Below are 23,774 nucleotides of genomic sequence, written 5' to 3' on the forward strand. Positions count from 1 at the left end.
TGGGGTTCAATAAGAGAAGGTGAGTGGTAAACAGTTTGGTTGGAATAGGGCTGACGGAGCAGTAGTGGGTCTCATAGGCAAGATAAGGTCGGAGAGAGCATTGCAGGAGATGGGATGAAATCTGGAGAAAGACATGAGGTCAGGGCGAGGGCAGCAGGAAATTTTTGGGGAAGTTTGTCCTGAAGGGCTAAGGGAAGGGATGGAAATGTAGAGGCAAAGGTGAGGGTGGAGGAGACAGGGGAGAATGGTTTAAGAAGATATTTGTAGCAGAGAAAATAAGGTGGGGAATATCTCTGCATTTTTGGATGATCTTTGAATAGTGAGCAGTTTTAGTGGTAGACACCATTGCCCAGTAATGCTTTAAGTGGTGTACCTAGATCTGGCGATGAATGGTTAAACTAGTTGCTCTCCAAAGATGTTCAGGACTGCTTCACTTGGACTTAAGGGGGTGGAGATGAGGGGTATACCAAACTGAGCAAACAGGTTTATTTTATTCACAAATTTAATAGTGGCAGCATTGGTGCCTCCTCAGCATCATTTTAAAAAGGCAATAAAAGGCCCAGTACAGAAACCCTGGGAAACTCCGCTTATCACCAGACTTCATTCTGATTGTTTCCTGTTAATAGTCACTTTGTTTAAGCAGAAAAAGAACTCCCAAGCATTCTTCTATGATCTCAATAATATCACAGCATTTGATGTTTTCTAAAACCCATCTATAAAAATTCTGATGCAAGGTCATTGACCTGAAACATTAACTTTGTTTTTCCCTCCACAGATGCTGCCTAACCTGCTGAGTATTTCCAGTATTTTCTGTTTTTATTTCAGATTTCCAGCATCCACAGTATTTTGCTTTAGTATTAGAGTTTAATTCACTGCCACTTCTCTTCTCCAGATGCTGAGGTTGTTCTGCTTTCAGCTGAGAAGGTTAACAGGAGATTTGATAAAGGTGTTCAAAATCATGAATAGTTTTGGTAGCGTAAATACAGATAAACTATCTTCAGTGGCAAAAGGTTGGGTAACCAGAGGATACAGATTTAAGGTGGATTGGTAAAAGAATCAGAGGCAACATAAGGAAACAGTTTTTATACAGCGAGTTGTTGTGATCTGGAATGCACTGCCTGAAAGGATGGGGGGGGGGGGGGGGGGTGGGGGTGGTGGTTGGTGAGGAGGGGAAGTTGAAGCAGATTCAGTAGTAACATTCAAAAGGGAATTGGAAAAGTACTTGAAGGGAAAAGATTTATAGGGCTATGCGGAAAAAGCAGCAGGGTGGGATTAACTGGACAGCTCTACCAATGAGCCAGTGCAGACACAATGGGCCAAATGGTCTCCTTTCCTTCTGTACTTTATCATACTATGATTCTTTGATTCTACAAAAAGTCCAACAACCTTGGCTAACGCAATCTCATGTTATTTCCAATTTACTATTTTACTTAGCATCAATCTTGTATTACAGACTGACAATTGTGTTCTGAGGTAAAAATAAACACAAAATGTTTTTGGAGCCAACAGCCATTTCTTTATCCTCCTTTTAACCTATCCTGACATATCTCAAAGATCTTTTCCTTGAGTATTGCTGAAAAAAAACATGCTGTTGAAACTTTTTATCTTGCACTCATTAGGACAGATGCAAAAATTCCAAATTTCAAAGGGAGCAACAATTTATATCGCAGGAGTGCTGATTGATTGACAAGTCAAATCTGATTGGTCGAGGCATTGTCATGGAGAATACAGCAGGGAACTATGATCCCTGACACTCTTGTTTAATTCAAAAAACAAAAAGGCGCAACTCCTGGACATATTCCTTTTGACTGCAGAGGACAGGTCCCTGCATATGAATAAATGTAGCTTCTAGCAAGCATAAGTGAGCCACATTGTGAGCCTGATTGATAATCTTAAATTGGTTGTTGGTATAATTATTAGCACACTCGGGATTGTTAATAAGTGCCTTGACCAATCAGAGTCGGCTTGTCAGCCAATCAGCACCCCTTTCTCATGCAGTACAAATTGTTGCTCCCTTTGAAATTTGGCATTCTTGCACCTGTCCTGATGAGTATAAGATGAAAAGCTTCAACAGCATGTCTCTTTTTTCAGCAATACTCAAGCTATGACCAAGTGACTATCTTTTTCTCCTTGATTGTTCACTGTCTCCCGACATAACTCTGAAAATGTTTTTGTTACTCTTACTATTTTCCACTAACCTTTCTCCAATGCCATCTTAGTTTTCCTTATACTCTTGCTCCCTAACAACCACTTTGTCTGCTCATACATGAAAGTGACCTTTGGAATGAGAAATTGAAAGTCTGCTGGTGACCATAGAACCATATTCTTAAGCAAGCCATTGCCTTTGGGAGAAAATCAGAGAACATTTGTGGTGGAGGAAGGAACTGCTATGAAAAAAAATGACTCGTTTTTAAAGATAAAATGATATTGATTTATTTAATCCAATGTCAACTTTAATGTATTTCTATTTCCATTCTTTTTTTTAAATTTCAGCAGCAAGATGGTCAGGGTTGCAGATTCTCTTCCCAGCCGGTCTCTGTTCACCTTCTTACTGCTCAATACATGACGCTCTATGTAAGATGGGGCAGATTTCAAAGAACAAAGAACAGTACAGCACAGGAACAGGCCATTCGACCCTCCAAGCCTGCGCCGATCTTGATGGCTGTCTAAACTAAAACCTTCTGCACTTCCGGGGACCGTATCCCTCTATTCCCTTCCTATTTATGTATTTGTCAAGATGCCTCTTAAACGTCGCTATCGTACCTGCTTCCACCACCTCCCCCGGCAGCAAGTTCCAGGCACTCACCACACTCTGTGTAAAGAACTTGCCTCGCACATCCCCTCTAAACTTTGCCCCTCGCACCTTAAACCTATGTCCCCTAGTAACTGACTCTTCCACCCTGAGAAAAAGCTTCTGACTATCCACTCTGTCCATGCCACTCATAACTTTGTAAACCTCTATCATGTCGCCCCTCCACCTCCGTCGTTCCAGTGAAAACAATCCGAGTTTATCCAACCTCTCCTCATAGCTAATGCCCTCCAGACCAGGCAACATCCTGGTAAACCTCTTCTGTACCCTCTCCAAAGCCTCCACGTCCTACTGGTAGTGTGGCGACCAGAATTGCACGCAATATTCTAAGTGTGGCCTAACTGAAGTTCTGTACAGCTGCAGCATGACTTGCCAATTTTTATACTCTATGCCCCGACTAATGAAGGCAAGCATGCCATATGCCTTCTTGACTACCTTATCCACCTGTGTTGCCACTTTCAGTGACCTGTGGACCTGTACGCCCAGATCTCTCTGCCTGTCAATACTCCTAAGGGTTCTGCCATTTACTGTATACTTCCCACCTGCATCAGAGCTTCCAAAATGCATTACCTCACATTTGTCCGGATTAAACTCCATCTGCCATTTCTCCGCCCAAGTCTCCAACCGATCTATATCCTGCTGTATCCTCTGACAATCCTCATCACTATCCGCAACTCCACCAACCTTTGTGTCGTCCGCAAACTTACTAATCAGACCAGCTACATTTTCCTCCGAATCATTGATATACACTACAAACAGCAAAGGTCCCAGCACTGATCCCTATGAAACAGCACTAGTCACAGCCCTCCATTCAGAAAAGCACCCTTCCACTGCTACCCTCTGTCTTCTATGACTGAGCCAGTTCTGTATCCACCTTGCCAGCTCACCTCTGATCCCGTGTGACTTCACCTTTTGTACCAATCTGCCATGAGGGACCTTGTCAAAGGCTTTACTGAAGTCCATATAGACAACATCCACTGCACTTCCTTCATCAATCATCTTCGCCACTTCCTCAAAAAACTCAATCAAGTTAGTGAGACACGACCTCCCCTTCACAAAACCATGCTGCCTCTCGCTAATAAGTTCGTTTGTTTCCAAATGGGAGTAAATCCTGTCCCGAAGAATCCTCTCTAATAATTTCCCTACCACTGACGTAAGGATCACCGGCCTATAATTTCGTGGATTATCCTTGCTACCCTTCTTAAACAAAGGAACAACATTGGCTATTCTCCAGTCCTCTGGGACCTCACCTGCAGCCAATGAGGATACAAAGATTTTTGTCAAGGCCCCAGCAATCTCTTCCCTTGCCTCCCTCAGTATTCTGGGGTAGATCCCATCAGGCCCTGGGGACTTATCTACGTTAATGCTTTGCAAGATGCCCAACACCTCCTCCTTTTTGATAACGACATGACCGAGACTATCTGCACTCCCTTCCCTCGACTCATCATCCATCAAGTCCTTCTCTTTGGTGAATACTGATGCAAAGTACTCTTTTAGCACCTCGCCCATTTCCTCTGGCTCCACACATAGATTCCCTTCTCTGTCCTTGAGTGGGCCAACCCTTTCCCTGGCTACCCTCTTGCTCTTTATATACGTATAAAAAGCCTTGGGATTCTCCTTAATCCTGTTTGCCAATGACTTTTCATGACCCCTTTTAGCCCTCCTGACTCCTTGCTTAAGTTCCTTCCTACTGTCTTTATATTCCTCAAGGGCTTCGTCTGTTCCCAGCCTTCTAGCCCTTACGAATGCTTTCTTTTTCTTTTTGACTAGGCTCACAATATCCCTCGTTATCCAAGGTTCCCGAAACTTGCCAAACTTATCCTTCTTCCTCACAGGAACATTTCCATGTTAGTTTGTCATTTCCCTTCCCTCAATCACATGAAACACTACTGGCAAAGTGACCCAACTATCAGTTAGGGAAGAACTAGTGAGATTGGCCTACACAGGCTCCTTGAAGAAATACTGAACCATGCCTCAAAAGGAAGTACTATTATAAAACATTTTAACTATTTCAGCTATTGGACACAGCAGACTTTGGAATACATTTAAAGAGACATTGAATAGAATTTCTCTTGTTATCCTTCCCCATTTACTCATTACATTGAGGATGATGTTAAAGTTCCTCCTAATTTGAATATAAATAATTTTCTCATTTGAACCTTCAGATTTGACTAAAAATTGTCAACATACTTTTCTAATGAGATGATTTGCTATAAGAGGCTTTCTTTCAAAATGTACTGCTGGATTCACAATATCAGCCAAATTATTTCTTCAAATATCCAGTGGGCAGTTAGGGTAGAAGAGTCAGATGGATTTAAATTGCAGGTTGTTCGAAGTGTGAGTGTGCTTTGCTCATCATTAAGCCAATGACATTACTTGGCAAAATGTGCATACAAGTAAATTTCTCTAATTCAGTCACCAGGAAACATTGCTCAGCATATATATTTTACAATGTGGATGTCATGTCAGTTTTAACTACCCCACTGTCCTATTTGGTTAACTCTGTCAAGTAAGAATATGTTTTAATTTTTGCTCTGCTAATTAGTTGACCAATATTTCTCAACTTAGTCTGTGAGAGGGGAGGTAAATTTAATTTGGTTATATCTACTACATTTTATATAACTTGGCAGGGAGATGGGAACCAGCAGACAACATCAGAGAGGAAAAACAAGATGCACAAAGAATTGGGAGAGACAGATAGCACTAGAGTAAGAAATAGTAAGGTATTAGGTGGGGTCAGAGTATGAGGGAATGAAATAAGGTTTAAATTAGGTTTACAGTGCATGTATGTGAATGCATGCAGTATGGTAAATAAGGTTGATGAGCTGCAGGTGCAGGTAGCCATTTGGGAGTATGATGTTGTGACAATAATGGAGACCTAACTCAAAGAAGGGCAGGACTGGGTAACAAATATTCCTGGATACAAGATGTTCAGGAAAGATAGGGAAGGGAAAAAGAAGAGGAGGATGGCAGTATTGATTCAGGATAACATTACAGTGCTGGAGAGAGAGGATGTCCAAGAAGGGTCAAGGGTAGAATCCATTTGGTTAGAGCTAAGAAATAATTGAGAGACCATTACAGTACTGGGTGTATGCTATAGGCCTCCAACTGGTGGGAAAGAATCAGATGAAGAAATTTGCAAGGAAATTACGAAGAGGTACAATGGGGGACTATAATTATCCTAATATGGACTGGAATAGTAATAGTGTAAAGGGCAGAGGAAGAAGAGTTTCTAAAGTACATTCAGGAAAATTTTTTTACATCAGTATATCTCCAGTCTAACAAGGAAGGAGGCATTGCTGGATGTTTCTAGGGAATGAAGCGGAACAAGTGGATCAAGTTTTTTTTATTCATTCATGGGATGTGGGCATCGCTGGCTTGGCCAGCATCTATTGCCCATTCCTAATTGCCCTTGAGAAGGTGGTGGTGAGCTGCCTTCTTGAACTGCTGCAGTCCATGTGGGTAGGTACACCCACAGTGCTGTTCGGAAGGGAGTTCCAGGATTTTGACCCAGCGACAGTGAAGGAATGGCAATATAGTTCCAAGTCAGGATGGTGTGTGAGTTGGAGGGGAACTTGCAGGTGGTGGTGCTCCCATGCATTTGCTGCCCTTGTCCTTCTAGTTGGTGGAGGTCACGGTGTTGGAAGGTACTGTCTAAGGAGCCTTGGTGCGTTGCTGCAGTGCATCTTGTAGATGGTATACACTGCTGCCACTGTGCGTCGGTGGTGGAGGGAGTGAATGTTTGTGGATAGGGTGCCAATCAAGCGGGCTGCTTTATCCTGGATGGTGTCGAGCTTCTCGAGTAGGGGAACATTTAGGGGACAGCAATCATAGTATTACAAATTCAGGTTAGCAATGAGAGACTTCATTTACAAGGATACATTGGTGAAGGTGGGATTGTTCTCTTTAAATAAGAGAAAGTTGAGAGGCGATTTGATAAAGGTTTTCAAAATCATGAAGAGTCTGGATAGGGTAGATAGATTAAAACCATTCCCATTGATGTAAGGATTGAGAACCAGAGGACACTGATTTAAGGTGATTGCCAAAAGAACCAGAGGGGACAAGAGGAAAAATGTTTTCACGCAGCGAGCTTTTAGATCTGGAATACACTGCCTGAGAATGTGGTGGAGGCAGATTCAATCATGGCTTTCAAAAGGAAATTGGATAATTATTCGTTAAGAAAAATTTGCAGGGCTATGGGAAAAAGGCAGGGTAGTGGAACTAGCTGAGTAGCTCTGACAGAGCGGTGACATGGACATGACAGGCCCAATGGCCTCCTTCAATGCTGTTACCATTCTATGATTCCAACTTGTACAGAACTGGCTTATGTCACAATCACATGGCAAGGTAGTACTGCTAAAATGCTTTTATTGTAGAACTTTATATGTCACATGCAGTGCTGTAAAGTATGGTAATAAAATGGATGACACTATTATAAAACATAAAAAAGCTAGATTACACCGACCTGCGAGAAGGAATTCCTTTGAGCTTGTAAGCTAACCTTGACCACTTCAAAAGGGTTGACAACAACTGCTTCTGTGAGTCCAGATCCCAGTCCAGCAACTGTAAAAATCTAAAGAGTTGTCAATAAATACATTGGTAAGAAATACAATGCAATATTTTTTGAAGTTGAGAAAGACTCCTCTTTAAAATGTGCTAGCTTTGGCTCAGTGGTAGGACTCTTACCTCTGTCAGGTGGTCATGGGTTCAAATCACACTTCAAAGATGTGAGTGTGTAATCCAGGCTGACACACTTTAGTGCTGTACTGAGGTGGAACTGCACTGTTGAATGTGCTGGCCTTTGGATGAGACATTAAACCATCTCTGATTTACCCTCTCAGGTAGACATAAAAGGTCTCATGGCACAATCTGAAGAGCAGGGATGCTCTGCCAGTGTCCTGGCCAACATTTCTCCCTCAACCAACACCCCTAAAACAGATGATTTGCTCACTTGTTTAATTGCTGTTTGTGGGACCTTGTTGTGCATGTTTCCTATATTTCAAAAATACTTCATTGGCTATAAAGCACTTTGGGATGCCCTGAGGTCATGAAAAATGTTCTATCAATGCAAGTTATTTCCATTTTATAATAAAACATACTTAATATTGCATATAGTTCAATAAAGTTCCTGAAGACTGTACAAGTCCACCATCTCCAAACTTTTGCGTAGTCCCTTCTCTTTACAGCTGGGATCATTCTTGTTGTTCTTCTGGGCCTCCTCTTGAAAGCATGCATGTCCTTTTTGTAGTTGTGGTGTCACTGGACAGCAAGCATCCTCTTTTTATTAGTCCTATCACCAGTGTCAGCCATGGCTCAGTTGGTGGCACTGTTGCCTCTGAGTTATAAGGCCCTGGGTTCAAGTCTCACTCCAGGGCTTGTACACAAAAATCAACACTAGCACTTCTGCTGAGGAAGTACTGCACTATGGGAGGTCCTGTTTTTTGGATTGAACCGAGGGCCCATCTGCCTGCTCAAGTGAATGTAAAAGATCCCATGGCCTGCTTTTCAAGAAGAACAGGGGATGTATCCCCGGTGTCCTGGCCAATATTTATTCCTCAAACAACATTACAAAAACAGATTATCAGGTCATTATCACATTGCTGTTTGTGGGAGCTTGCCATGCGCAAATTGGCTGCTGTGCTTCCTACATTCCTACAACAGTGACTCCACTTCAAAAGTACTTCATTGGCTGTAAAGTGCTTTGAAACATCTGGTGGTCACATAAATGTAAGTTTTTTTTCTCATTGTCACTCTTATTTACACCCTCACTCAGCACAAGATGATGTAAATTTCACCATAGAATTTTGCACATGTTATTTCACATCTGTCTAGAGATTTCTTTTCCCAATAGGGCCATAATAGACAACTCAAAGTTGGAAAAAAAACTATAGATTCACCTTTCTTGTCATCATAGCAACTGTAGCTGTTAATGTAAAAGATCCCATGGCCCTATTTCGAAGAAGAACAGGGAACTATCCGCGGTGTCCTGGCCAATATTTATCCCTCAATCAATATCACAATACAATTGAGAACCAGGCTGAATATAGAAGGTACAGAGGGGAAGTGAAAAAACAAATAAGAGAAGCAAAGAGAGAGTATGAGAAGAGACTCAAGCCTAACATAAAATGGCATGTAAAAGTCTTCTTTAGGCACATAAATAGTAAAAGGGTGGTAAAAGAAGGAGTGGGGCCAATTAGGGACCTAAAAGGGGATTTACTCATGGAGGCAGAGGGCATGCTGAGGTACTAAATGAGTACTTTGCATCTGCCTTGACTAAGGAAGAAGATGCTGCCAGAATCATGGTGAAAGAGGAGGTAGTTGAAACACCGGATGGGCTGAAAATTGATAAAGAGGAGGTATTAGAAAGGTTGGCTGTACTTGAAGTTGATAAGTCACCAGGACCGGATGAGATGCATTCAAGGATAATTAAAGAAGTAGGGGTGGAAATTGTGGAGGCATTGGCCATAATCTTCCAATCCTCCTTAGATACAAGTGTGGTGGCAGAGAACTGGAGAATTGCAAATGTTACACCCTTGTACAAAAAAAGAGTGTAAGGACAAGCCCAGCAACTACAGGCTACTCAGTTTAATCTCAGTGGTGAGAAGGCTTTTACAAACGATAATTCAGGACAAAATTAATAGTCACTTGGAAAATGTGGATCAATTAAGGAAAGCCCGCACGGATTTGTTAAGGGCAAATCACGTTTAACTAACTTGCTTGAGTTTTTTGATGAGGTAACAGAGAGGGTTGATGAGGGTAATGCAGGTGAGGTGGTGTACATGGACTTCCACAAGGCATGATAAAGTGCCACATAACAGGATTGTTAGAAAAGTTAGAGCCCATGGAATAAACGGGACAGTAGCAGCATGGATACAAAATTGGCTGAGTGACAGGAGAGAGTAGTTGTGAACAGTTGTTTGTCGGACTGGAGGAAGGGGCATAGTGGTTGGTGATCAGTGCTGGGACCTCTGCCTTTCTGGATATATATTAATGATGTCGACTTGGATGCAGAGATCACAATTTAAACATTTGCAGATAACACAAAACATGGAAGTATCGTGAACTTTGAGGAAGATAGTGATAAACTTTAAGAGGACATAGACAGGCTGGTGGAATGGGCACACAAGTGCAGGCGAAATTTAATGCAGAAAAATGTGAAGTGATTCATTTTGGTACGAAGAATGAGGAGAGGCAATATAAATTAAAGGGTACAATTCTAAAGGGAGTGCAGGGGCAGAGGAACCTGGTACATGTGAATGAATCATTGAAGGTTGCAGGCCAGGATGAGAAAGCAGTTAATAAAGGATATGGAATCCTGGGCTATATAAATAGGGGCATAGAGTACAAAAACAAGAAAATTATGATAAACCTGTATAAAACACTGGTTCAACTTCAACTGGAGTATTGTGTCCAGTTCTGAGCACCACACTGTCGGAAGGATGTTAAGGCATCAGAGAGGGTGCAAAAAAGATTCACGAGAATTGTTCCAGGGATGAGGAACTTCAGTTGCATGGGTAGGTTGGTGAAGCTGGGTCTGGTCTCCTTGGAGAAGAGAAGACGAAGAGGAGATTTGATCAAGATGTTTTAAATCAAGAGGGGTCTGGGCAAAGCAGATAGGGAGAAACTGTTCCCATTGGCAGAAGGATCCAGAACCAGAGGAGACCGATTTAAGGTGATTGGCAAAAGAAGCAACAACGAAATGAGGAAAAGCTTTTTTATGCAGCGAGTGGTTAGGAACTGAAATGCACTGCCTGAGAATTTGGTGGAGGCAGATTTAATTGAGGCCTTCAAAAATGAACTGGATAATTATCTGAAGAGAAAACATTTGCAGAGTTATGGGGAAAAGGCAGCAGGGTGAGTTGCTCTTGCTGAGACTAGGTGAGTTGCTCTTGCTGAGAGCTGACACAGACACGATGGGCCAAATGGCCTGCTTTTGTGCTGTAACTATTTTATGATTCTGTGTGTTTCTCTTCAAGGCACTTACCAATTTTGCATGGATAATATCTAAAGTTCTTGACTTAGCAATTTAACAGTTCTGCTCCTGTTTTTCAAGTGCAAGAATAGCAGCTAAACATCCAAAATGGTGGGCACGACACTACAACTAGTAGAAACTACAACAATAGTTTCTGTGTTGTAACTATTCTATGATTCTATAATTTCAGATATGTGGGATCTGCACGTGGTAAGACATTGGGCAAAAGTGCGCAGGGGTTCGGGAAGAGGGAAAGGATAGCATAGGTGCCAGCTCTCTGCAAAGTCAGGTTACACACAAGTTTTGCTGCAGAGGACTCAGATGAAGGGCTACAGGAAAAGGCTGATGGGTATGCTCACCAAAATGTTCGGTGCATTGAGAAGCCTGCGAGAAAGCCTGCCATGTCAAAGAGCATGGAGGAACCTAGCACCAACTTGGCACAGGGCTTTGCAGAGAGCTTGGAGCCCATCCTTTCCAGTAAGGAGCTGGTGTCCAACTCTATCAACACATTTGTGGAATCAACTAAGATGCAGTCCCTAATGGGCAATATCTCAGCTTCCATTGCAGCACAAGCAGCAGCCACAAAACGTCGAGGTGCTGCAGCGCAAACTCAGACTGCTGCCATCATGACTCTGGATATCAGTGTTCAAAGGGACTTCCAGGATGTCATAGCAGATTACTAAGATTGCTGATGCATTGCCCTGGGGTCGTGGCAGTTGGCTGCATGTAGCACTAACCTGCCGTCCTCTGTCCAAAAGGCAGCATCCCACAACTGTCACTTCACAGTGCCCTTGCCATTGCCTGTCAGACAGCGAGCACAGACTGCTGCCACCGATGGCAAAGTGGAGCACAGCTGGGCCCTCAAGGCCCAGAGCTGCTCAAGAGCATCCTCCAAGGCCATCTGCAGTCTCCTCCATTGAAAGTCACCAGCATTCCACCAGGCATGCTGTAGCCACTGAGTTAGCACTGGGTAGGAGTACTAGGACTGGCAAAGGCAATGGAAGACAGACACCAAGGGAATACCCAAGGGTGATTGGTTTATTTTTGTCTGCAATATGGCATGATTTAATTTATAAATTTGGATTGGAATGTGTATTTTGTGGTAGCTTTTATTTTTGCATTGTGCCCAAGAGGACAATGTGATGGTCAGTGACAGAGGGACAGTAAGGAGTGTGGGACTGTGGGTGAATGGGGAATTTGGGTTGAGGCTAGTGATATGGCTGTTGAATTAGTTGTTCTTTACAACTCAGATAGAAACTGGCTGTCTATGTTGCAGCTCCCTTCCTCTTTTGCCATCTCCTCTTCTGTCTTCTCCTCTTCCTCCTCATGTTCTTGCTCCTCAGCTACTCTCCTGATAGGTGAGGCTGTTCCCTCAAGGTGTCACCATGCAGCATACCACAACAAATTTTGAGACCCGCTCAGCTGAGAATTGCAGGGCTCTTCCAGAGTGGTTTAGGCAGCAGAATCGTTGCTTTCGTGGGCTAGTGGTCTGCTCCATCAGATTTCTTGTGGCAGCATGGCTCTTGTTGTATGCATGCTGTGCACCTGTACCTGTGTTGCAAACTGGAGTCATGAGCCATGTTGTCCGTGGTTGTTGCCCAGTAACCACACTTTGGTGTGCCATGGTGGTTGAAATATAACAGACACAGTGGACTGCCGCACAATGACTGCATGCATTGTGACTGTTAACAGGATACTGGGCATAGTGGACCCTCTTTTGATGCAGATAAATGGCAGAGTTGACATGAGGCGTACAGAAGGCGATGTGCGTGAAGTCAATGGCACCTTGCAGCATGGGGAAATCTGCAATCCTTGCAAACCCCCGTGCTCTGTCTGCTTCTCCCTGGTAAGAGGGAATGAAATTAAGTTATATCTCTTTACATAGTGAGCCTCAGTGACTTTACTTATGCAGCAGTACACTGAAAACTGGCAGATGTTGCTAATATCTCCAGTAGTAGCCAAAAGGAAGCATAAAGGTTCATAGCCACAGTCAACGACAATGTGGTTCTTGCCCTGCTCCGAGGTTGCAGCAGCTGGCAGATTTCTGTGGCAACCTCCTTATTAAACTGCAGACGTCTCAACTAATGGTCGACACTGAAGCCCAGGTAGGAGAATTGCTCGCTCAACACCCTGGGCAGGTATGGCTACCTGCTGAGAGCCCTTCACCCCCTCTTCCTCCTTCCTCTTTGAGCAATTAGTCTTACTTTGTGTGGTTTCTGCTCATTCTTCCAGTCATGCTCCATTCCAAGAGGAAGGCCTAGTAGGCCACCCATGTCTGTAAGCAACTGGTTTGTGCACAAGCCTTCAAGTTGCTGAAAAAAGGACTTCAGCACCTGCCACACCACTTCTGCAGACTATTGAAACTTTTAACAGGTCTGGAAATACATCCAAAATATGTAGAACTGCAGCAATAACCAGAAGAAATAATCTAGCAACTAATCTGTAAGTGGTTGAGGATCCCTTTAAATAGCACTGGCAGGACTCCTTCATGCATGTTGAATGCATGTTCAGCTGTATGAGGTTAAAAGAAAGCATAGGTTGAAGCATTGAGCTCCAAAATGGTAGGGCTGGCGTCAAATCAGTATTGTACGCTGCGTAATGCCATGATCTGCCTACTCTGCATACTTCGTTAGGTGTGCACACTAACCCCTTTACCCATGTGGCATCTGGTACACTTCATGTCTGAAGTGTGTGCATGCACCATGGAAGCCATTTTGGAACCTTAAATGGCCACATAGCACCCAAAAAACTACCAAGACCAATTTCACCTCCAGAATACCTTAACCTCATTTAATTATAGTTTTCTTAATCTAAATGTGGACATAGTCCTGCAACGATATCATAATGCCTGCAGATGGTTTCAAAGTGATTATTTTTTAAAGTGAAGGAATATTGATAAGTTCATCTCTAACCTGAGGGGTTTGATAGATATGTGCTGTATGGACACACAGTAAATAAATGCTAAAAATGTTCTTATGCTTAAAAATAGCTATTAGTGCATTTTTCACCCTTAGATATTTGTTTTATGACTTACTGTCTGGAGTAATTAGTTTTAAGAAATAAACAAAAAGGAAACATAGCTCTGACAAAAGAACCAGTGATTACTCACTTTCAAGAACCCAGATGTTCATGGATCATGCAATCAATGATATATTACAAAAATGCAGACATTAATCCACACCATTCTGGATTATATTTTTAATTTAAATATGTCCTAACAATATTGTAACATTAGGATACAACTCCAGGGATTTAGTTTTGAATGTGTTACTTTAATGCTGATTTTTAAAACGAAGCTGTGAAAATCCACGGCCCTTCCAGCACTTCCCTATCACAAAATCAAAAGATATGTTCCAAGAGGGCTGAAAATTAGCCTGGGATTCCCATCAGGAGCTCTCCAAGTTGACCTGGACCCAGGCTCTCACCTGGTTCCCTTCAGGCAGCCTGGCAGGGGCCTGGTAAGAGCTGGGGTCCAGGTCAGGATCATAGCCTGGAGTCCTGACGATAACCTGCTTTCCTTATTTTAAAATGCTTTACATCTGACCCCATCTTCTAAAGGGGGCCAATGGGAGCACTTTCTGACTTTCTGATCTCTCCCGTTAACCTTGTGCACTTAAACTTTGTTTAAAAAAATAAAAATTGCGCACTCCTAGGATATTTGAAACAGATCTTTTGAGGAGCTGAATGAACCATCTCACATTATCAGGATTTCCAGGGGGCAGTGAGAGTGGGGGGGGGGGGGGCCCTAAATTTGATAGCCTCCATAAACAAACATGAATACTGTGATGCGCAATACCATGTCGATTCATGCTGCCTGCTCATTTCAATGATCTCAGTATCCAGCCAGCACTAACTGCAATTTTGATTGTTTGGATGCATCGCCGAGTGCCAATATCATGAGTGGCTAGCACTGCTTAAAGCTAGCCTGCACCTCTTAAAAGAGAGGTGCATTGTGGCTGGAGCAAATGCTGGCAGTCATGCAGGAAGTGACTCTGACCTGGAAAACATTGAAGAATGGCACGACAAGGGATAGCACAGGTGTTATGGTTTTTGGATACTGTACTGGAGGGCTTGGTGGAGGAGGTGGAAAGGACGAGAGATGTCTCATATCAACAGGGGACCAGGAGGCCCTCCAGACATGTTCAGAAGGTGGTGGGAGCTGATAGCTGTGGAGGCTGATGCTGCTCAAACTCTGAGGACCAGGTTGCAATGCTCAAGAAGTTCAATGGCCTCACAAGAGCGGTCAAGGTCTGTGAATGCATCTTCAAGCGCCATAGCCTACCATCTGTACCTCTAGCTTCAGCCACTGCTCAAATCATAACACCCACAGCACTCACCTACCAACAATCTCTAGCAATCAGGACTTATAACTAACATTCATATGTTTCACCTCACCTTCATACATTTAGCACTGTTGCAAGTCTCACACCCACATCTCACAGTTTGCACACACTGCCAGCTAACTAACCAAGACAGCCACATCAGCCAAAGAGATTGCACAACACTCACTGACACACTTCCCTCTCTTTTTCTGGACTAGGTGGTGCACAACCCGTGGCAGCAAGTATTAACTGTCAGGGCACAGGCATGCCTGCATGTCCTAACCCCCCATGGAGGAGACGAGGCTGGCCATTATTGAGCAGCCCATTGCTGACACCATGGCAGACATCTTACACATTGTTCCTCACTGAGGTTCACGTTGGAAAATTGCTCCCTGAACACCCAGGTTTCCTAATAAGAGCCTTTCTCCCCCTCCTCCTCTTTGCTGTTCCAGCAACTTGACCTATTCTGCATGCCCTCTGGTCCTTCTCCAAGTCATGCTGTATTCTAAGATGAATGCATGCTGGTGCACCCAAATCTGGGAGCAACTGGTTTGTGCAGAAGCCTTGAAGTTAGCAAAAATTCCTTCAGTAGCCACGACACCTGTAGACTTTAGTAACTTTAAACAACTATAGAAAGCACCAAACAGCTGTAAAATCATAGCAACAGCCAAAATAAATCAATCAGCAACTAACCTTTAAGTGGTTAATGATCCCTTTAAAATGTTGGTGGGGATCCTTCCTGCTGCTGAACGTTGTTCAGCTGTGCAAGGTTAAGAGAGAGAGTTAGCTGGAGCATTGAGCTCCAGAATGGCACCACTGGCGTCAATTCAATGTTACAGGCTGATTGACATCATGATTTGCCTGCCCTACATACTTCCATTGGCGGTTCACTGTGCGTGCTAATGCTCTCACCAAAATTGCGTCTGGCGCGATTCAACCCAAAAGTGCATGTATGTGTGCTGTGGATGCCATTTTGGAGCTCTAACAGCACTTGTAGCACCAAAAGAAACTTGCACAAACTATCTCAATTTCTCACCTCCCCACCCTCCCACAAAAGATATATGCTTCACATATCCGTTCTCCAATCAGTAAGTTAAACTTGTTGATGCAATAATGGTGAGGAGGACTGTTTTCATCAACATGTGTAAGCCCAGCACAGAGGTAGCACTCTCCTCCCTGAGTCGGAATTTATCTCTCAAACACCACTACACATAGAATTTGGTCATTCAGGCCACTACTGCTTGTGGGGCTTTGCTTTGTCTGAATTTGCTTCAAAAACTACCTGTGAAGCACTACGAGATGTCCTGAAGTTGTAAAAGACACTATTTACACAGAATCTTTTTTCTTTCTGCGAACTTGGTTGGGTGAGAAACAGAAGTCCAAGGTAGGCACATCTTGGCACTTACCACCACCCCCAAACCCCACCCCCACCGCACGTGGCTCTGGGAAACAACAGGCTAATGATTGCACTAAAATTAGCACAAAGATTCTTCACTCAAACACATTAAGCTGTGCACCAACAGAGAAATAAACTTCAGATTATCAAGTACAGTTGTCACATTTTCTCAAGATCAAAGGTCAGATAGATAACAGGACAGAAGCAATAGCAGAGGTGGGATAGAATCATAGAATGGTTTCAGCATACAATGTGAAAGAGGCCATTCGACCTGTTGTGTCTGTGCCAGCTCTCTGCAAAAGCAAGTCACCTAATCCCACTTCCCCTGCCATTACCCTGTAGCCCTGCAAATATTTTCTCTTCTGATAATTATCCAGTTCTCTTTTGGAGGCCTCGATTGAATCTGCCTCCACCACACTCTCAGGCAGTGCATTCCAGATCCGAACCACTCACTGCGTAAAACTGTTTTCCCTCATGTTGTTGTTGCTTCTTTTGCCAATCACCTTAAATTGGTGTCCTCTGGCTCTGGATCCTTCAGCCAATGGGAACAGTATCTCCCTATATACTCTATCCAGATGCCTCATGATTTTGAACACCTCTATCAAATCTCCTCTTAATCTTCTCTTCTCCAAGGAGAATAGACTCCACCTTCATCAACCTAACTGAGGTTCCTCACTCCTGGAACCACTCTCGTGAATCTTTTCAGCACCCTCTCTATACCTTAATATCCTTCCTAAAGTGTAGTGCCCAGAACTGGACACAATACTGAGGCTGAAACAGTGTTTTATACAGGTTTATCATAATTTCCTTGTTTTTGTACTCTATGCCCTTATTTATAAAACCCAGGATCCCATATGGTTTATTGACTGCTTTCTTAACCTGGTCTGCAACCTTCAATGATTTGTGCACATTTACCCACAGGTCCCCTGCTCCTGCACCCAATTTAGAATTGTATCCTTTAATTTATATTGCCTCACCTCATTCTTCTTACCAAAATTAATCACTTCACACTTTTATGCATTAAATTTCATCTGACAATTGTGTGCCCATCCCACGAGCCTGTCTATGTCCTCCTGAAATTCATCACTATCCTCCTTAGAGTTCTCCCAAGTTTTGTGTCATCCACAAATTTGGAAATTGTGCCCTGTACACCTAAGTCTAGGTCATTTATATATATCAAGAAAAGTGGTCCCAACACCAACCCCTTGGGATACCCACTATAGATCTTCCTCTAGTCTGAAAAACAACCATTCACAACTACTCTGTTTCCTGTCACTCAGCCAAATCCGTATCCATGCTGCCACTCTCCCTTTTATTCCATTCGTTCTAACTCTGCTGACAAGCTTGTTATGTGGCATTTTATCAAATGCCTTTTGGAAGGATTGTGAATCTGATTTTTAAAAATAAATGACAAAGATTAGTTGAAAAGTTTAGTAACTTTAATTAATGAATGCTCCCACATTGTACGCTTTAAAAGTGAAGAAAAATATAAAACGTTTTTTGCAAGACAGACTTTTGTTACAGGGCAGTGGCAATTATCCAAGTTGGTATACTTCACCTCACTATAATTGATGGATTGTCCAGTTTCCTCCTGTATTTTTTAAAATACAAGTAATTATTTTCTGATAACTATATTGCTTCAATTGAAAGAATAGGTCTGACTAGGTTTGCCAAAATTACAACTATGAGTGATGTATGTTGTGGTAATCTATAAACAAAATAGTACTTTTTCTCCATTTTTATTTCTTCTTTTGCCACTATGCTTTTCTTGAATCTAAAAGTTATTCTTTACAATATTAGTTTTTTTTTGTCTCTTATTTAAACACAAGTTAACTTCACCTTTGAGAAGGTGGTGGTGAATCGCCTTCTTGAATGCATGCTCAGCCATTTCAAAGGACAGTTAAGAGTCAATCACATTGCTGTGGGTCTGGAGTCACCAGGTAAGGACAGCAGATTTTCTTCCCTAAAGGACATTAGCGAACCAGATGGGTTTTTGCAACAATCTGGTCGTTTCATGGTCACCAATACTTATACTAGCTTTTTATTCTAGATTTGTTTAAGTTATTGGATTTAAATACCCCAGCTGCTATGCTGGATTTTGAACTCATGTCTCTGGATAATTAGTCCAGGTCTTTGGGGGATTGCTAGTTCAGTAAAATAACCACTGTGCCATATTATGGGCCAGATTTTCAAAGCTTGATGGGGCAGGGCCTGGCAGCGGCCCGGCCCAGAAATTCGCATTGCTAGCCAGCATGCCGATTTGCTGGCATAGTTCTGCTAAAGAGCCATTTTCGAAAAGGTCAAGTGAGAGGTTTTATAAAGCCGACAAGTGGTGGGTAGCCAATAAAGGTAATTAAGGGGCCTATTAAAGAATTTTTTCAGTCAGCAGGTGGGCCCCCTGCGGTGGCCAAAACATGGCCAGTTAGAGGAGGCGGCCTCCCAGCAGGGTGTCAGCACTCCAGTGGGCTTTTTAAAACCCCTTGCAGCTCCCAAAATGCGATGGCCACAGCCGTGGCTCTCCTACCTCAGGAGCCCGCCATTATCAATTGGATAGCAAGTGCACCCTCTGGCCATTAATTGGCTTGGCACAGAAAAATCACGTTGGGGGTCTACGTCTGACGCAATGCGGGATCGGGACCAGGAAATTCCCCCGATGTCGGTTTCCCAATCCCAGAAGGAAAATCCAGCCCGATATTTCTGCAACCAGGGCCTATTGTACTTTTTGGATCCCACAAGTGAAAAGTTGGTCCACTCAGGTTCATAATTTCAGACCTGGTGCGTTTTAGCGTTTTTTTTTTCCTGAGCAAAGAGCAATGAAGTTTGGAGCTTAAGCTTATTTATGCCACATTGAACTGCAAATAGTTGGGAAGGACTCCATTTATTGCTGTACTGTATTAAGTGCCAAATCTTTGAGGTGATCTTAGTTTAGTTTAGAGATACAGCACTGAAACAGGCCCTTCGGCCCATCGAGTCTGTGCCGACCATCAACCACCCGTTTTATACTAATCCTACACTAATCCCAAATTCCTACCACATCCCAACCTGTCCCTATATTTCCCTACCACCTACCTATACTAGGGGCAATTTATAATGGCCAATTTACCTACCAACCTGCAAGTCTTTTGGCTTGTGGGAGGAAACCGGAGCACCCGGAGGAAACCCATGCAGACACAGGGAGAATTTGCAAACTCCACACAGGCAGTACCCAGAATTGAACCCGGGTCGCTGGAGCTGTGAGGCTGCGGTGCTAACCACTGCGCCACTGTGCCGCCCTAACTCTAGGTGAATTCTCAAAGCTCATGCCAATGTTTGATCAGCTTGTGCAAGAATGTGAGTGCTCTTGGACATAAGGATAAGATGTAATAAGATCTTAAAGTGGCGGGAATTGTTCCAATTGAAACTATGCAAGCACATACTGTGTGCTAAATTAAATGTGAATCAGAACATGTTGAGACAGAATTGAAGGCAGAATTCAGACAGGAATTGAGAGGCTGCTGAAACATTTACATACAATTTATGGCTGGAAAATATATTGTGGAAATTCGGGTGGCGCAAATGAATAAGCATTGATTATTCTAAAGGCTAAAAATAATTGACGATTATTCACAATAATTCAAAAAAACAAATAATGAAGTCAGAAGAATTACTTTACATTAATTTCAATACAAAAGTTATTCATGAAGAGGAATATTACTGAATAGAAATTGGAGATATTAAAAATATGGCAAAATGTATTTCAAGAAATTCAATGAACTATAAAAAAAGATCATTTCAAAACATGCTCTAGAAACCAATATAGGAGGCAAATAATAAGATAAACGTGATACTTGTTAGCAAGGAAAGATTCTGAAGTCTGGAAATGTGCTCATATGACATTCCTCTTGCTGTTATTTTGGCACAGGTGTACCCCATCTAAAGTAAATGGCTAATACCTTCATTAAAATAGTGGATAGAGGAATGCCATACAAACACGACAAGAGTTCATCCACTAATAATGTCAACAATAATGTATTTTTTATTAATAATAATTTCCGGCTTATAGAGGTGAATTTGCCAGTCAGTGAGATCATTCTTGCTGTACCAATTGTGCAAGAGCGTCAATGTTGAATCTGATTATGTAGCAAGGTTTCCTTATCTAATTTCTTGCACTTCACACCAGGAATGCAGTCAGCATGCAGTCCACTTATATAAAATGAGCAGGGCGATGATACTGAGTTTAAAGATAAGCCCATTGAAGTTCCTTAGGAGCCAGGAATGCCATAATTTAAAACATCAGATGTTCATTTAAGTGCTTGAGGAACCCAATGTACATCTTGGGGATCACCACTGATCCAAAGTTTAATTGGACCAATCATATGAATGTTGTGGCTACAAGAGCAGGGCAGTGGCTCACCTGCTGACCTCTCAAAGTTTCTCCGCCATCTGCAAGGCTCAGGTCAGCAGTGTAATGAAATACTTATCGCTTGCCTGGATTAGTACAACAACAACAACACTCAAGAAGCTTGAAATCATCCAGCACAAATGAGACTGCTTGATTGGTGCCCCTATCACTAAGCTCATGCACAACCCCCTCCATCACTGGTGCACGGTGGCTGCACAATGCACTATGTACAGGATGCTCTGCAGGAACTTGTCAAACTTCCCTCAACAGCCAAAAAACCTCCACCACGAAGAAGGAGAAGAGCAGCAAGGTCATGGGAAGATCTTTACGTTCCCCTGTAAGTGAATATTGAATCTTCTTAGAATCATAGAATCAGTGTAGCACAGCAGAGGGTTATTCGGCCCATTGTGTCAGTGCTAGCTCTTTTGAAAAACAATCCAGTTGGTTCCACTGTGGCTTGTAGCACAGGTCAGCCAGATATCAGAGCCACAGGCAATGTCTTACTGACAGCCACCCATAGCTTTTGGTGCTTTACTATTACACATAGTGGTGAATTTTACCGGCCCCATGATGTTGGTGGTCTGCAAAATATCGCTGGGAGAGGCCCGCCATGGTCCTCGACGCTGGGAAGGCCCTGCCCCATATTACTAGTGGTGGCGAGGCCTTGTGGTGGACCCCCCCACCACCACCGCCGCTTGCCGATGCGGAGTAGGATTTAAATATTTAAATTAATGTATCACTGACCTAACTGCTCCCATCAGCCATCCTGCTGCCATATTCCGGTTGGTTGCTGGGACTCCCATGCCTACGGATCTCTGTCCAGAGATCTGAGGCAGAACACTGGTGGGGAGGGGTGAGGAGGTAAGTTTTCAGGGTGGGAGGGGAGTGGGGATGCAACCATTTTGATTGGTCTGGGGGTGATGGGAAGGGGTAAAGTTCATAGTTCATAAACTTTGGGGAAGGGAAAGTCAGGATCGCAAGGTAAGATTTTTGGCGGCAGAGGGCAAGTAATAAATTGTTAAGTCATTGCAGGGGTGGGAGAGGGGCTTGAAACTTTAATTAAAGATTTTATTTTAAGTTCAGTGGTGCTGGTCGCCATTGCTAGGGGCGGAGCATCCGCCCCCTCTACGTCATCGGGGGGGGGGGCGGGGTCCACCCCGGCCATGGAAATGAGCCACCGTTTAATATCGTGACAGTTCCGTGGAGCAAATCCCGTGCGTGTGCCTCGCCATCTTTGAAGCTCGCTGCAACTCAGCCCATAATATAATTTGCATAATATGGTAAGTTTCTGTTACAATTCTTATCTTATTGTACCCTTGCATTCAACTTACTGGGCTAGATTTAGTGTTTGCCTCACGGTGGATCCAGAAGTGGGCACTGTCGCCACTCGTCATGTGTGTGGCTGGCCCACTGCAATCACATGGCGGTCAGACAATTATTCTAATGGAAGAGCGTGGCAGGGCCAATTACGCGATGGGGGCGGGATTCGAAAAGCCGAATATGGTGTTGGATGATTCCGATGCAGGTTCTTGCGCCATATTTAAAGCCTTTGAGTCATTCGTTGCTTGCTGCGGAGACTGGTGCTGGAATGACTCCTGGCCCTCCACCCATCTGACAAGGAAGCCGCAGTATGGCTCAGGCGAGACACCAAGTGGCCCCACGGTTTAGCAATGTCTCCCTTGAGATTCTCTCTAGGCTGCAAGGGAAAGGTACGAGGTCCTCTTCCCCAGCGAAGGCAAGAAGAGGTCCACCTGCCTGACCAAGAAAGCCTGGATGGAGATTGCAGAGGAGATAAGCAGGTGTAGGGTCACCCCCAAACATGGATCCAGTGCAGGAAGAGAGTCAATTACCTCGTTTGGTCTGCCAAGGTGAGGGCTACATACCATTCTCCTTTTTGGGGATTGCATGTGGCTATGCAGGAAGGTGCGTGACATGGGGAATGAGGCCCCACACAGGCAATGACATCAACACATGCTGCCAGATGCATGGCAGCATCTCAGCCAAAGGCCATTTTCTTTCACAGCTCATCCCCATTACCTCCCCTGAGAGTTGACATGGGGATGAGCCATATAGGAAAGCACTGCAGAGCACAAGGGTCTGCCACTAGCATACCTGTCCTGTAGCTCTTCCTGTGAAGTATGACATTCTCCCTCTTTCTACTTGCAGGACAAGAGGTTCCATAACAAAAGGGAGACCTTGAGGAGTGGCAGAGGAATAGCTGACATACGGCCTCCCTCAGCAGCTGAGAGTGAAGCACTGGAGTTAGCGGGGATCGAGGGCAGATGTTCAATTGTGGATTGTGAGACTGGAGTCTATGCGCAAGAGAGTGAAAATTGTCTTCCATCGACATCCAGCCACTTCTGGAGAGTCACAGAATGCATGGAAATCATGACAAGATCTGCAATGCCTAACCCGCACATGTTTGTGTTCTCTCTTGCAGGTCAGTGACTGCAGGAGACTCAATTTAAAGGGGACAGCAGTCAACCTCTGAGGACAAGCACATGGTGGATGCACTGTCCCATTACTCTCCTGTACCTTCCACAACCACAGATACTTTCACCTCGTTGGCTTTGCACTTAGCTTTAGACTCAGTGTCACAAGCTGGTGAAAGCACCACACACACACTCGAGCAACTGGCTGAGGCTGAGACAGTCGAGGGCTCCGATAGTCCAAGGACTGTGGGCAGACAGGTCTATGCTGAGCCCCAAGCTCATGACAAGCCTCTGGTGTCGACAGCACAGGGCATGCTGGAGTTGCAGAGAGAGGTAAAGCAACATCGGGTGGAGTTGCCATAGGCCATGCGCAGCCATGACTAGAATTGGAGGAGTCCATCCATACCATGAGTGCTGCCATGTCTCAGACATATGAGCTCACGGCTTCCTCCATTGAGAGGC

General features: G+C 43.7%; 1 protein-coding gene across 3 annotated transcripts in view; it reads right to left on the minus strand.

Moving 5' to 3' along the window:
- Positions 1-23,774, minus strand: part of slc25a21 (solute carrier family 25 member 21) — a 743,687-nt gene that overhangs the window by 10,383 nt on the left and 709,530 nt on the right. For all 3 annotated transcript variants that reach the window (XM_068038325.1, XM_068038326.1, XM_068038327.1), the window contains one exon: positions 7,275-7,382. In XM_068038325.1, coding sequence (XP_067894426.1) covers positions 7,275-7,382 — 108 coding nt within the window. The remainder of the gene's footprint in view (positions 1-7,274; positions 7,383-23,774) is intronic.

This window comes from Heterodontus francisci, chromosome 9 (genome assembly GCF_036365525.1).
Source record: "Heterodontus francisci isolate sHetFra1 chromosome 9, sHetFra1.hap1, whole genome shotgun sequence".
Taxonomy (NCBI): Eukaryota; Metazoa; Chordata; class Chondrichthyes; order Heterodontiformes; family Heterodontidae; genus Heterodontus; species Heterodontus francisci.